Genomic DNA, 14,919 nt, shown 5'->3' with positions numbered 1-14,919 from the left:
GATTGAGATCCAACCGGTACTTGATGAGGTTGAGATCCTTGTTGTCCTTCATGAGCTCCTCCTTGTGGTACTTGAGAAGGTTGAGATACTTGTGGTACTTCATGAGCTTGTGATCCTTGTGGTTGCGGTACCTAATTCAAGTGTATGTCAAAAAAAAAAACTTGTAAGCTATGGTAAAACTTGTAAGCTAGGCTAAACCTGATATTTTCGTGGTCTTCCTCTTGGTCTCTTTGGCACACTAACGGTAGTTGGATTTTTGTAACTGCCCTTGTTGTGGCCTTCTTGATGATAGTTAGAGCATGTCATTATTCTTTTTTCTCTTGACATCTTCTTGGTATTTGAAGAAGACGAAGATTCATTTCTTCCTTTACTCCTAGCATAGTTAGAAGGCCTTCCGGGATTTCCTCTTCTCCATGGTGGTGGCAATACAAGCTACCGGTTCAATCTAGGCCACAATGGCATCCCCTGCACAGGCCTAATACCATCAAGATATGTCTCTCGCCACCTTTTCTTTGTGTAGTAGTTGTTGACATAATCCTCAACCTTTTCTTTTTTTCCCTATTATCACACATGCTGCATGAGAACATGGGATTCCAACCATTTGCCACTTCCTGCATCCACAAGTTCTTGCATCCATATCAACACGATAACCTACACCATTGAGCCATACCTCATGTATGTTGTTTCTGGCCATATATCTCTAGCAATATTAGGCTCCAACAATTGCTTTTTCAATCTCAGCATGAGCTCTTTTTTGTGAACCGTGTCTTCAACCTATCAGCTATGATGAACCTCTTTGCATTTCTGACTATGCACTGTCGTCTTATGTCCTCAAGCAAATCGAGCAAAGGCTTTCTCCTGGCTTGTCTAATAGTCCTATTGAATGACTCACTAAGATTGTTAAGATTGTCATTGCAGCAAGTACCAACCTTGAAAAAAGCTCTTGACCAGGTTATTGGATTTGTAGCTTACAGAGTGGTGTACGCTTGAGGATTGTACTGCTTGAGTTCTGCCATATTGTCATTGAACTTCCCTGTGGTGTAGCTGTGTGCTATCCTCCAAAAAATGTGTTGTAGTTCTTGGTTGTGGCTGTCTCGCTTCCAATTATCCATTATGTGTCTTGCACATTGTCGATGCTCAGCCTGTGGAAGGATATTACTTATTGCTTTAACTAAACCCTGCAAACAATAATTATGAAGTGTAATTAGTCAATAAGTTCTAAAATGAAATATGAGACAACAAAACAAATTGAAACCCGAGAGATGTCTCATACTTACCGATTGTTTATACAAAATGAGAGCTAGAGATGTCATTGTAACCAAATCCAAACTTGCAGAGAGATGTCTCAAAAACCAGTCCCAGTTATCATCATTTTCTATTTCTACAACTGCCCAAGCCAAAGAAACAATCCTATTGTCCCCATCCCTTCCAACTGCAGCTAGAACATGCCCTTTTATATCCCATTTTATAAAAGCTCCATCTATTCCTATGATAGGTCTACAAGTTTTTCTCCATGTATCCTTTTGAGCTTTAAGACAGATATACAATCGAAAAAACCTCTGTTTGTTTCCAACCACTGGCCCTGGAACTGTCTCAATCTCAAATTCTGAGCCAGGGTTCTGATTCAATACCTCCGCTTGATAATCCCATATTCTTGCAAAGTGTGATTCATGACTAGCCTTTCTTGCACTCATCACCTTGGTCTTCGTCTTTGCACACTGATCTGGAGTTACTTCTAAGTTATACTCTTTCTTAATCTCAGCAGCCATCTCGTATTTTGTAAGCTTTGGATTTAATCTAAGCCTTTCGTCAAACAAGAAAGCTATAGAAGACCTCTTCAACATCTTTGAATACCCTGACCTCACACACACATGCTCATTCACATAAACTCTAATTTGCATCTTATGCTTTCTCTTCTCATATGAGCAATACACTATCCAAGGACACGAAACACCATCCTCATCAACGTAGCAACACTTTTCACCAACCAATAAAGCATTGGACCGATAGAGTTTAATATCATACCTTGTCTTCAACGAGTACATCAACACGGTAAGCATTGGACACGATAGAGTTTAATATCATACCTTGAAGTCATCGGAGAGTTGTATGTTTTCTCCAGCTCTAGCAAAGACTCTGGATCAAACCAATCTTTAGGAGCTGCCTCATCTTTGTCTTCTTCTTCGATCTCGTCTTCATCGTCCGACGACAAAGGATCCGGTAGCTTGTCATCGTCCCATATATCATCCCCACTGTCGGAATTGGAACCACCTTCCTCTGTTCTAACCATCTCTGGGAAATCATCTTCCATGTTTAAGTTGGCAACTTCTTCGAGAGCCGGTTCTTCGACATTAGCTTCGTCATATCCACCACCAATTGCATCATCAACATCATTGCAATCCTCATCTCCATACACCGTGCAGTCATCTTCATTGTCGTGCTCAACTGGAGCCTCCAGTTCATCATCTTCATCACTTCTTTTTATACGTTTTCCACGCCGACGTGAAGCTCCACCTCTACCTCTCTTTCCTTTATCTCCAACAACAGATTCAGATATCCATCTCGGACATTAGAAACTGCTGGGTCTTCCGGTGAAGCTTGAACTCCATCTTCAACTCGAGGAGCTACTCCATCTTCAACTCAAGGAGCTTCAATTAAACTCAGTGACTCGTCTTCTGGTGGAGCTCCAACAAACAATATCACACCTTTGTTTCTAACTTTCAGCATTTGGGATTGAGAAATCGATTGGGGAAAAATCGATTAGGGATATCAAAAGTGAGAATTAGGGATTGAATTTTCAATTTGGGGATTTTGATCTGTTTTCTCTCGGGTTCAAACGGTGTTGTTTTGCACCTCCGTTAACGGGTTAACGATCTCTTAACACCGGCTGATTGCTCCGTTTAGGGATTTAACGACATGTCTTTTTCGTCCTGGTCAACAAAAATATGGTGATTAAAACGGTAAGTCAACATAAGTTCATGTTTTTAATGGCCTTACCTAAAGTTCATGATTAAAATGGCCACAATTTGAAAGTTCGTGATTTTAATGACATTTTTCTCTTTAATCTTTACACTTGTGGCAAACAAAAAGATCATTTTGTTTTAGTTGTATTTTATTTTTTGATAACTAATTTTTTTTTGTAACGTCTTGTTATACTTACTTCTTCTTACTTATGAATGAAAAACAATTTAAGTTTTGATGACTATAAAATAAAATTTTCAATTTAAAAAAAAAACAATTCTAATCATTGCAGAACAAGAGAATTTAGTTGAAAATATTCATCTCCATTATCTATTTTTTTATGGTGAATTCTTTTCTAGCATATCCATGCATTTTTTTTTTGCAATATTTAATGAAATAATTTATTTGCAATACATTTATAAAAAAAAAGCTCTTACTTCTTTCTGATCTCAAATAAATTTTTGTAATTCATTTTAATATATGTATCATTATCTTTAGTTTTGATGATCTAATAGATTATTATATAAAGATCGCTATAATGTTAATTTTATTTAAAAATTGATGTCTAAGTCTAAGTGTTTTTCAAAAACAAAAAGAACTTGGTTAGAAAATATTGGTCATTAGATTGATAAAAAATAAAATCAGATGTTTCATGAAAGTTAAAGTTAGTTAGAATATAAAATTAGAATGAAACCTCAACTTAATGTTTGAAATGAAGTGAAATGTAGAAGAAAATTTATTTTATAGATTTGCTGTTTTTATAGATCTAAAAACACAATTTTACATTAATGTTTGGGTTTTCTTGGTTTCATTTTTTTTCTTAGGATTTAGTATTTGTTATGAAATATGTAATTTAGTAAAAAAATTGTATTAAAGCACACATTTCGAAAAGTTAAAAATGACAAATCCAAAAAAAAAGAGTGAAAATAACATAATCATTCAAAATTTGAGTGAGAAAATAGCGAAATCCATAAAAATCCCTATCATTTCCTTCCCCCCATCTCTATTTTAATCAAAATTTGTTTGTGAATGGGAAGGGTTTTTTCCTTTTATTTTAAAATAATCAAATAAAAAACCATTTACGACTTGGCGATGGGAGAAGGGCTTATCATCATCATTTGTATCAATCTTTTATTTGGGCTTTTTCATCTAAATGAAACTCTTGACCGACAAAAACAAAAAAGGAACCTCTCANCCAAAACTACTGTCGTTCCTTTTTTTTTTTTTTTTTTTTTTTTTTCCCTTGATTCCAGCCCTCATCGTCGACCTGTATCTCCACTCCCCCTCACTCTCTATCGTTTCGTCAGTCAGTTTTGGCTCCGGAGGAGAAGAAAGGTTAATTTCTAGTCTATCAAAATCTTTCAGTTTCTTGTTTCAATTCCGTTGATTTTTGTCGTTTCACCGATCCAATCCTATAACCCCCCCTAATTCCTTTTCTTTGGTCAAGGTTTTAAGGTTTCGTCTCTGAATCTGTGGAGAAGAAAACTTCCTCTTGTGTTTTCCTCACGTTTCTGAAAACAGAGGTATGTATAACGCTTTTTGAATCTTGGTTGAGCAATTACTGTGATTCAAGTGTTGGATGATGATCCATTAAGATATCGGGTCCTGCCTAATTGAACACAAGTTTTATAGATGGTGTAGGGAATGATTTAGCCGAGGTTAGGTTTTAGGAAATGATGTGTTTACTCTGTAATTTGTTTGGTACAGAGCAGAATTCTATTCTAAAGTTCTTTTGTAGTTAGCTGATAATAATTTCATCATCTTCTTTCTTATCTTCTTCTGATTGGACAAGGAAAAATATCTTTTTTCTTCTTTGGTCTGGAAGTGACGATATCATCTGTTGTAAATCACGGTAGGTTATCAATTTATTATTTACAAGAAAGCATCTTTTTCTCTCTCCTTGTCCAGAAACCAAACCCTATCAATTATCAAACTCGAACACCATGGAAACTCATAACCCTCTCGATATCCTCAGATCTCTGTTTGAACTTTTGAGTTTTGTGGATTTCCATCGAGCGAAGATGGTTTGTTCCAGCTGGTATTCTGTTTCGAAACAAACAGTTCCCCGGGAAAGCGGATCTCCATGGCTATTGCTTTTTCCTGAAGACTGTACTGATTGCGTGCTGTACAACCCATACGAAGAAGTTATGGTTTACAGGAGAGCAGCTGGGATAGACTACTGTCCAGGTAGTCGATTCCTGGCAAGCTGCGGTAAATGGTTCCTGATGCTAGATTCTCGATCCAGATTATATATTATACATGTGTTTAGTACTGGGAATAGGATTGATCTTCCTCTGTTAGAGTCGCTCCTATCAAACGACTCTGCTCTGAAGCGTATGGAAGATAGAGATAGGGAGTTTGAATGGGAATTAACTAGTGGCTCTGTTTACTTATTATACGCTGATGAAATTAGGGGACGTCTGTGGGTAGACGAGAAGACGCAAGAGTTAGCTTTAGTGTGGTTCTTTGATGCCCCCTATTTGTTTTTTAGGGTTTTACAAGAAAGGGAATGCTCATTACGATCTCATTCGGATTACCTATGGTATCCCCAGGATGTTAACTGGCCTACTACGTCTGGTTCTTCGGGGTTACCGTCTATACATTTTAACGACGCGTAGTTTCGTTCGAGTCATAGATTTTTCTAGGCAGCAAGGTTTCGAAGAACTCACGAGGAGTGACACTTACCCATCCCCAGCGTTTGCTCCTCTTGGATATGATTGTTATTTTAGCATCGCTGTTACTACAGCAGGAGAGGTTTTGTTGGTCACAAGGAGCACAACCTCTGAAAGTAGCGAAAGGGCCTTCCGCATCTACAAGATGGATCCTAATGCTGACCCAGACGACCACATGCCTGATCTTCTTGACGTAGATTCTCTTGGTGATGAAGCCCTGCTTCTCGACTTGGGTATCACTGTGCCTGCTAACAATACCCTTGGTATCAAACAAAACTCCATCTATTTCACTCATCATAACCTTATCTGTTCCAAGACCAACTGGAACAAAGTCGCCCATGTCCTTCCCCCTAATGAGGTAGACATCTGTGTGTTCAATCTTTCAACCAAGACCCTCGAGCCCTTCCCTGCTCCCTCCAGCATGAGTCTCAAGGGTGCTCGGTGGATTTTCTCCATGATTTGATGAAGTACTTGATTCCAAATTCCCAGAATGATAAAAAGACACGAGGAGATTGACAACAACGTTGATACTCTGCCCCGTAGTACTACCCCGTTGTCATATTTTTGTATTTATTTCTGTTTCTCTCTCTCTCTCTCTCTCTCTGAGCCTTCACGAAACGAGGAAATGTTTGTTTGTTTCATAGCTTGTTTGTTTCATAAATTGTTTGATTCTGGTCAAGTGTGTTCTGTTTTTTAAAAGTTAATTGGCTTCTCCGAATCCTTTGAAGTAATGAAGCAAGGTAATTCATCTGCTCGTGAATGTTTATTGTTTTAAAGTGTATTTATGTGAATGTGTATGTTGTGAAGTAGCTTTTGATTTGGGAATCAAGAGGTTGCTGAACAACCAACAGTTGATAAGGACAACCTAAAACAACAGCCCTACTTAGATATTTATCGATTTTGTTCTCAAGCACCTGTTAATGACATAGGATTAGGAGCTCCATTGGTGGGTTGTGTTGGGATTAGATCAAGGAAAAGGCGTCGTCCTAGTCCTTTTGGTACTTTGGATGTAGGTGACGTGAAAGGTGACTGCAAATCTAGTCCAGATTCTGTTTTGGGTATTTCAGATGCTTCTATGTGCAAGGCTGCAAAAGTTGGTTCTTCCCATTACGTCAAAAAGGGTTCAATTGTTGAAGTTCTTTCCGAAGATAGAGGCATCAGAGATTGTTGGTTTAGGGCACTGTTATTAAAGAAACACAAGGATAAGGTTAAGGTCCAGTACCAAGATATTCAGGATGCAGATGATGAATCTAAAAAGCTAGAGGTACACTTTAAACACACACCCTTTGGTTTTGTTTCTACTGTCTAGTTTGTTAACATGTCCCATTTTTCTGTTGCAGGAGTGGATTTTGACATCTCAGATTGCAGCTGGTGATAATCTGGGGATCTTAGAAGCAAATGACGGAAAGTAGTACGTCCAGTGCTGAAGCCCAGCAAGGAAAATGATGTATGGGTGTTGGTGTTGGTATGCATGTGGATGTGTGGTGGTGCGATGGATGGTGGGAAGGGATCGTAATGCAGAAAGTGTCTGAAGACAAAGTTCAAGTTTACCTGTCAGGTGAGTTAAGACACCTCGAAATGGATTTTTTTTGTTTATTGCAGATTTGCTGAAGATCTTAAATATTATTATTTTGTGGGACTAATTATTGCAGATTTTTTTTGGTTTTTTTTCTCAGGCGAGAAGAAAATGTCTGCCTTCCATCGGAGGGACCTTCGACAATCTCGGAAATGGTTGGAAGATGAGTGGGTTAATATAATAAGATCAAGATCTGATCTCGTGAGTTCGGTCTTATCTTTGATGAAGAAAAAAGAGATGGAGGTAAAACCTGATGTAAAGCCATCTGAAGTTGGTGTTGGTCATGGTGGGATGTCACCAAATGGGGAGGCTAAACGCACCATGTGTCTTCCAGTAGCAACAACCAAAAGGCATTACCTAGGCGACCAATTCCAGATCTTCTAAACGATGTCCCTGTTACTTCTGACTTAAAAGTGGAAAAAATCATCGAGGAAGTGGAATCGAGTTGTCAGTTGTTGTCCACACGATCCTAACTTGACTGATGGTTTCTTTAGTGAAAGATCTTTGGATTGTGAGAACTGTAAGTTCATGGAAGGAGATTCTTTTGGCTCTTCGGTTGGGCAGCCTTTTGACTACTGGTCTATTATTGTTTAGGGTGTGTTTTGTTTGGAGTGTGTCTGTGTGTCAAGTATAACTTATATACAAGTTTTAAAAAATTTGAATTTTTAGACACTCATTAGGTGTTTACCATTGGAGTGTCAACTAATAAACATGCATAATTTATCTAACTTCTGAGAAATGGATTTTTTTCAATTATAAATATTGTTAGATCCCATAATTTGGATCCACTTGAACGAATGTTTGAAAAGAGTAATAATATAAGATGTTTTAGAGATTTTTTTTTTGTTTCATAATACAACATGTGGGATTTAAAAGTTATGTTTGGGTCTCGGGTTTAACAATATAAGCTTCTTTTATAGGAAAATCTTACGTTGATAAAAGCAACCAGTCAAACAAAAGCCGCAAAGTGGGAAACCAAGCTAAGACGAAACATGAATTAAAAGCCAAATACAAGAAATATCGGAATTTCAGAGAACCCAACAAAATATGCAATACCAAGATATGAGTTTAGTCAAATTACACAAAGATTGGTTCACTAAAAGCTTCAGAGCAGATCAGATAACACAGTAAAAACCCACAACAAATCTGAGATAAATCTGATAACATTCTATTAGATAAATCTGAGATAAATCACTCGATGTTCATGAAACACGGAGGATCACTTACCGGCTCTCAGATTTGAGAGAAACCCGGCGAACTGATATCGGAACTTAAAGAAAACGTTTTACAAAATGATTCTGGATAAGATAAAAAGAGCTAACATGTGCTCATATATAGATAAGAGAAAGTCTTCGCGAGTCTTCCTTCTAACGGCCTTCAGCTGTGAACCGCACACGTGTCGGTCAATACTGCTGACTTAAACCCACACGTGAGAACCCACACGTGATAACTCTGCAAAATATCTAGCCATTTGAAATGGCTGTATCAAATCTCCCCCCTTTGCAGAGCCTTGTCCACAAGGGTCGTTAAACATCAAAGTGCGGGAATTTCTTCTGAAGATCAAATAGAAACTCCCAAGTTGCTTCTTCCACTGGTTGCTCAACCCATTTAACCAAGACTTTGGTAACAGCTCGACCCTGCCTGTTAACCATCTTCCTCTCCAAAATCGTTTCAGGTTCTTTCTCAAACACATCATGCAACACCGAAGGTAAAGTAGTTGCCACTGGAACATTACCAACCAACTCTTTAAGTTGTGACACATGAAAAACCGGGTGAATCTTAGTTCCAGCAGGTAATGCCAACTTATAAGCAGCTTCTCCACACTTGTCCACGATCTTATAAGGACCATAATACTTCGGTGACAACTTCTGGTTCAAGCGTACCACCACTGAAGATTGTCGATAGGGTTGGAGTTTGAGATAAACGTAATCGCCAATATCAAACTCCCTTTCAGTGCGATGACGGTCTGCTATCTGCTTCATCCTGTGCTGAGCACGCAACAAATGAAACTTCAATAACTTCATCATATTTTCCCTCTCCTGCAAAGAACGAGCTACAACCGCCACCTTCGATTCACCAGGTAAGTAAGGCAGGTGTACTGGCGGTGCCTGACCATAGACTGCTTCGTAAGGTGTCATGCGAGTGGAAGTATGATAGTTAGTGTTGTACCAGTATTCTGCTAGGGCCAACCACTTACACCGCATGTGAGGCTGAGCGTGACACATACAACGCAGGTAAGTCTCCAAACACCTATTAACCACCTCAGTCTGACCATCACTCTGAGGATGGTATGCCGTGGACATCTTAAGTGTCACACCTTGCAGAGTAAAGAACTCCCGCCAAAATTCACTCGTAAAGACTGCATCAAGATCACTGACGATAGAGTTTGGACATCCATGGTGCTTAAAGATGTTGTCCAGATACGCTTGAGCTACTGTCAAAGCACTGTAAGGATGCGACAAAGCGATAAAATGAGCCGCCTTACTCAATCGATCCACAACCACCATAATAACTGACATGTTAGCAGATAGGGGAAGACCCTCGATAAAATCCATAGAAACATCACTCCATAAAGCCTCTGGAACCGGTAGAGGTTGCAACAATCCAGGTGAAGCCGCATTATCAGTTTTACATTGCTGACAAATGTGACAACTCCGAATGTAAGTCTGAATATCATTTGCCATCCCCTTCCAATAGAACACACCTCGGACTCTTTGATAAGTAACATCCCGACTAGAGTGACCTCCCACGCCAGAACAATGGAGCCACTGCAAAATAGTGTCACGCAACTGAACATTATCTGGAACCACAATCTTGTTTTTGCGACGTAACACATTATGTGCCCAAGAATAGTGTTTCTTTGCATTTGGCGTAGCCTTGAGAGTAGAAATAAGAGTGCGTAACTCCAAGTCTTGATCATACGCATCCTGAATTTCCTTCAACAAGTCACACTCCACCACTGACAAAGCCATATGTAGAACTTCTGCTCCCTCTACTCTTGACAAAGCATCAGCCGCTAAATTCTCCTTACCCTGTTTATACTGTATCTCATAGTCAAATTCCAACAACTTGGGAAGCCATTGCTGCTGAATAGGGGTGTTTAATCGTTGCTCTAGCAAATACTTGAGGCTCCTCTGATCAGTCTTAATAACGAAATGAGCTGGGAGTAGATAATGCCTCCATTTTTGCACTGCAAATATAACTGCCAATAACTCCTTCTCATAAATTGACAGATGCAGTTGTTTACCCTTCAGTTGTCTACTGATATAAGAGATAGGATGTCCTTCTTGCATTAACACTGCTCCAATCCCATTCCCACATGCGTCTGTTTCTACTATAAACACCTTGTCAAAGAGTGGTAATGCTAACACTGGTGTCTGACATAACGCCTGTTTCAGTTCATCAAATGCTTTCTGAGTTTCTTCACACCATTTAAAAGCTTCAATCTTCGTTAATGCATGTAGTGGACTAGCAATCGCACCATAATTCTTCACAAACCGGCGGTAGTAACCAGCCAGACCCAAAAATCCCCGAAGCTGTTTGAGATTAGTTGGTTGTGGCCAATCCGCAACAGCTTTAATCTTCGCAGGATCAGTCTCAACTCCATCTGCACTGATAAAGTGGCCAAGGTATTCCACTTTATCTTCAGCAAAAGCGCACTTACTCATTTTTGCGTACAACCTTTCTTCCCTCATAACCTCAAACACCTGACGCAAATGTGCCGCATGTTCTTCCATGTTTTTACTATAGATGAGGATATCATCAAAGAAAACTAGCACAAACCTCCGAAGAAATGGCTTGAACACTGAGTTCATGAGACTCTGGAAGGTTGCAGGAGCGTTTGTTAGCCCAAAGGGCATTACCAAGTATTCATAATATCCCCCATGGGTTTTAAAAGCTGTTTTAGGAATGTCTTCCGTCTGCATTCTCACCTGATGGTAGCCTGCCCTTAAGTCTATTTTTGAGAAGACCTTAGAACCCCCCAGCTCATCAAGTAAATCATCAATCAAAGGAATTGGGAACCTATCCTTGACTGTTATCCCATTGAGCTCCCTGTAATCAACACACAACCGCCAACTGCCATCTTTTTTCTTAACCAACACGACAGGAGATGCGAATGGGCTAGAGCTAGGTTGTATAGTTCCCCCAGTCAACATATCTTCTACAATTTTATCAATCTCATTCTTCTGATGAATGGCGTATCTATATGGTCTCTGATTCACTGGGTTTGCACCATCAAAAAGCTGAATCTTGTGGTTATGGTGCTCCCTGAAAGGTGGCAACTCGCTAGGCTCCGCAAATACTTCTGGAAAATACTTCACTACAACATCTACTTCTGCAGTTATTTCCTCACTCCCAGTTAACGAATATACAGACACTTCCGTAGGATTAACAGTCTGATCATTCGCTTTTCCTTCGACCCTCACCTCGTTAACACAAATCATAGAAACTTGTACCTCTTCTTCATCCATTTTCTTGAGCTTCTGAGCTTTAACATCCCTTACAGATCCGTTCTGGATTCCATACAGCATCACTCTCTTTTTGTTCCACATAAACTCCATTTCAAGTAACTTGAACTCCCAAGTTATTGGTCCCAACGTTGATAACCACTGTATGCCTAAGACCATATCGCACCCCCGTAAAGGAATCAACAACACGTCTGACTCAAAGAATGTGGTCCTGAACCTCCACTGGAATCCTTCAATCTTGCCTTCGATTCCCAGTTTACGACCATCAGCCACTGAAACTTGAGTTAACTTCGAAGTTTGAACCTTACAACCCATCCTTGCTGCCATCCTTGGATCCACAAAATTATGAGTGGAGCCAGAGTCAATCAATACAAAAATTGGTTTCTTACCATAAATTCCTTTAACTCTCATCGGCTTATAATCTGACACTCCAGTCACTGCATTAAGAGATACTCTAGGCATAGTTTCTTCACAGTCAACCCAAGCTTCCTCCATCTCCACTTCCTCTTTTACCTCCATACTAAACAACTGGGTGTTCTTATGTGTCTTGTAATGTTCAGGGGTAAATTTCTCATCACACCAATAGCATAATCCTTTAGATCTCCTATCACTCATTTCCTCCTTGGACAGAAATTTCTTAGTTGCCACACCCTCTGTTTTAATATTACCACCCCTTTGACCTCCTTGGACACCAACTTCTTTAGCATTTGCTGCCAACACACGTCCTCCGTTACCCACGTTATTACCCTTAGAAGATACCCAAGGCTGTGATGCTTGCTTCTTAGGATGTGCTTTCTCGTATAACCTTCCCAGACGCAAACAGTCTCGTATTGACTGTGGTTGAAACATTCGAATATGCATCTGCGTATCTAATCGAAGTCCTGCCAAATAAAGACTCACCAAATAATCTTCAGAAAGGTTGACTCGAGTTTTAATGAGATCAAACTTCTGATGGTAATCAATGATTCCCTTTGTCTCCTGCAATTGCTTCAACTCCGCCATAGGATCATCACTCTCATCTTCAAAGCGTTCTTTCAGCAACAAAACATAACCATCCCAATCATTCAACACTTCAAGACCAATACCAGACTGCACAAAAGAGTAATGCCACGTAGCAGCATGACCATCAAAATGAATCGCAGCCATCTTCACCCGCATCTCCCTAGGTGTATAATCCACAACAAAAAACTCTTCCACCTTAAACAACCATTCCTTAATCTGAGTACCGGCAAACCTAGGGAAATCAATTTTCCCCAACCGAGTCAAGCTACCATAGTTATAGTGAGGATCAAGCCTTACTGGTTTGGATCTAACAACCTTGGGTGGATCCAAGTCAGTAGGTCGAGTTTCTCGCGATGACGATGACCTCTGGTTACTCCGATCATAAGGTGTTTCACTCCGTTCAGCTTCTTTCTGAATCTCTTTACCATGATTAGCTGTAGATCTGCTCATAGCTTCGAACATATCTGCGATATGCTTCTTCATCAGCTGACTCTGTTCCATCATTTTTTCCGTCATTTTCTGGTTTTGTTCCATCACGATCTCCTCCAAACGAGTCATCCATAACTCCATCGGATCCGTCTCAACCTCCTCTTGCGGCTGAACATCCCCCACATGAGATCTCGTTTTCGCCATTGATTCCGGGAAAGGACTCAGCTCTGATACCTTTAACACAGTAAAAACCCACAACAAATCTGAGATAAATCTGATAACATTCTATTAGATAACTAATCACTCGATGTTCATGAAACACGGAGGATCACTTACCGGCTCTCAGATTTGAGAGAAACCCGGCGAACTGATATCAGAACTTTAAGAAAACGTTTTACAAAATGATTCTGGATAAGATAAAAAGAGCTAACATGTGCTCATATATAGATAAGAGAAAGTCTTCGCGAGTCTTCCTTCTAACGGCCTTCAGCTGTGAACCGCACACGTGTCGGTCAATACTGCTGACTTAAACCCACACGTGAGAACCCACACGTGATAACTCTGCAAAATATCTAGCCATTTGAAATGGCTGTATCATCAGATACAACTTTTAATAAAGGAAAGCCATTTAGGCTACACAGTTCCTTCCCTAGAGAAACAAACTACCTTGAACACTTGATTAATCCATTCTCCTCGTTGCAATATATAGTACCTGAGAACCAAATTATTCCTAAACAAACCTTGAAGAATGTTATGTTGTGGACTGAATACATACATTCAGTCAGAAGCAGCCAAGTCGGGAAGGATCATGTATCATCGGCCTCAAGTCTTGTGAATCTAACTCCTTTTCGAATCTTTTGTGAACATCCTGGAGAAATTTCAGAACATTCGCCAATGATCCGTTGTCTGAGCTCTCGTCTAACTTCTTTTCTGCGTAAGACTTGGACTTTGGATTATCATCACCGTCTCTGAAGTATACGTACTTGGTGATCTGCAACAAGCTGCTCTTGTCATGAGGCCAGACATCAATAGTATCATCCACAATTACGACTCTTTGCTTATCAGCCACAACAAGATCGAGTGTCTTCTCTTTAGGACTTTCTTTACTGGTTATGACTCGATCTCCAAAGTATACTTCCTCTGGATCAATCAACTTCAACACGGTGTGTGCGTAAGTGGATAACCCCATTGTGTAAACATGCATTGTGAAATGCTTGTCTGCTTCCAATAGAAATTCATGAAGAAAAGGTCGAAGTTTAACGATGTATTCATTGGAATGGCCTTTGTTGAATCTCCAAAGATCAAGCCTTGCATCAGCTTGTTCGAGTAGATACTTCTCTTTTTTAGAGAGTTGCGAAACAAGAGTGGAGTGGATAAGCGTGTGGTCCAAATCAAGGACTAGGTGAAGCTTCTTGATCTCCTTCTTCTTCCCCTTCTTCTTGTCATCGAGACTCAAATGTTGTAATCTATTGACAGATTTATCGAAGCAAGAGGACGATGTCTTTTGCCTTCTGGGCATCTTATCTAGAACATAACAAACAGTATTAGCATTGAAGCATGCAAATACAAAAAACTTTGGAACAATTAATAGTGATTGAATTTTCCAGTATACTGATAAATATACGACTAAGTAATAAGAAAATGTATGCTAGACCAAAATAGAGAGGATGAAACTCAAGCAAAGCAACCAATGAAACGTATTCAGAAAACTTAAAACGGCCTAAGAAGCTAATGTGAACTCGGTACATCCCTAAAGTGCCATAATTCAACATTGACGATCAAAGCTGACAATTTCAAGGAGCAGGAACAA

General features: G+C 39.6%; 3 protein-coding genes and 1 pseudogene across 3 annotated transcripts; 2 read left to right on the top strand and 2 right to left on the bottom strand.

Moving 5' to 3' along the window:
• On the bottom strand, window positions 969-2,727 carry LOC104748622. Its single transcript, XM_010470230.1, has 4 exons — window positions 2,661-2,727; window positions 2,088-2,529; window positions 1,278-2,025; window positions 969-1,178 (listed from the first exon to the last, which is right to left on the bottom strand). The coding sequence occupies exons 1-4, from the start codon at window positions 2,725-2,727 to the stop codon at window positions 969-971; spliced, it is 1,467 nt and encodes a 488-aa protein (XP_010468532.1).
• LOC104748621 (F-box protein At2g14290-like) lies at window positions 4,905-6,096 on the top strand. Its single transcript, XM_010470229.1, has 2 exons — window positions 4,905-5,379; window positions 5,453-6,096. Exons 1-2 carry the CDS (start codon window positions 4,905-4,907, stop codon window positions 6,094-6,096), a joined length of 1,119 nt encoding a protein of 372 aa, XP_010468531.1.
• On the top strand, window positions 6,451-7,937 carry LOC104748620 (annotated as a pseudogene).
• Window positions 13,891-14,628, bottom strand: LOC104748618 (RNA polymerase II C-terminal domain phosphatase-like 4). Its single transcript, XM_010470228.1, has one exon. The coding sequence runs from the start codon at window positions 14,626-14,628 to the stop codon at window positions 13,891-13,893; it is 738 nt and encodes a 245-aa protein (XP_010468530.1).

Source organism: Camelina sativa, chromosome 15 (assembly GCF_000633955.1).
Source record: "Camelina sativa cultivar DH55 chromosome 15, Cs, whole genome shotgun sequence".
Classification (NCBI taxonomy): Eukaryota; Viridiplantae; Streptophyta; class Magnoliopsida; order Brassicales; family Brassicaceae; genus Camelina; species Camelina sativa.
This window is presented reverse-complemented; position numbering and strand designations above follow the sequence as displayed.

Bases quoted from the DNA above. Each gene is read 5' to 3' on its own strand.
- LOC104748622 (XM_010470230.1), bottom strand. From the start codon at position 2,727: ATGCTGAAAGTTAGAAACAAAGGTGTGATATTGTTTGTTGGAGCTCCA. The intron at 2,026-2,087 runs GTATGATATTAA...GTTGAAGACAAG, and splicing joins AACTCTCCGATGACTTCAAG to GTATGATATTAAACTCTATC. The intron at 1,179-1,277 runs GTAAGTATGAGA...TATTGTTTGCAG, and splicing joins TCATTTTGTATAAACAATCG to GGTTTAGTTAAAGCAATAAG.
- LOC104748621 (XM_010470229.1), top strand. From the start codon at position 4,905: ATGGAAACTCATAACCCTCTCGATATCCTCAGATCTCTGTTTGAACTT. The intron at 5,380-5,452 runs GTCTGTGGGTAG...TTTGTTTTTTAG, and splicing joins CGCTGATGAAATTAGGGGAC to GGTTTTACAAGAAAGGGAAT.
- LOC104748618 (XM_010470228.1), bottom strand. From the start codon at position 14,628: ATGCCCAGAAGGCAAAAGACATCGTCCTCTTGCTTCGATAAATCTGTC.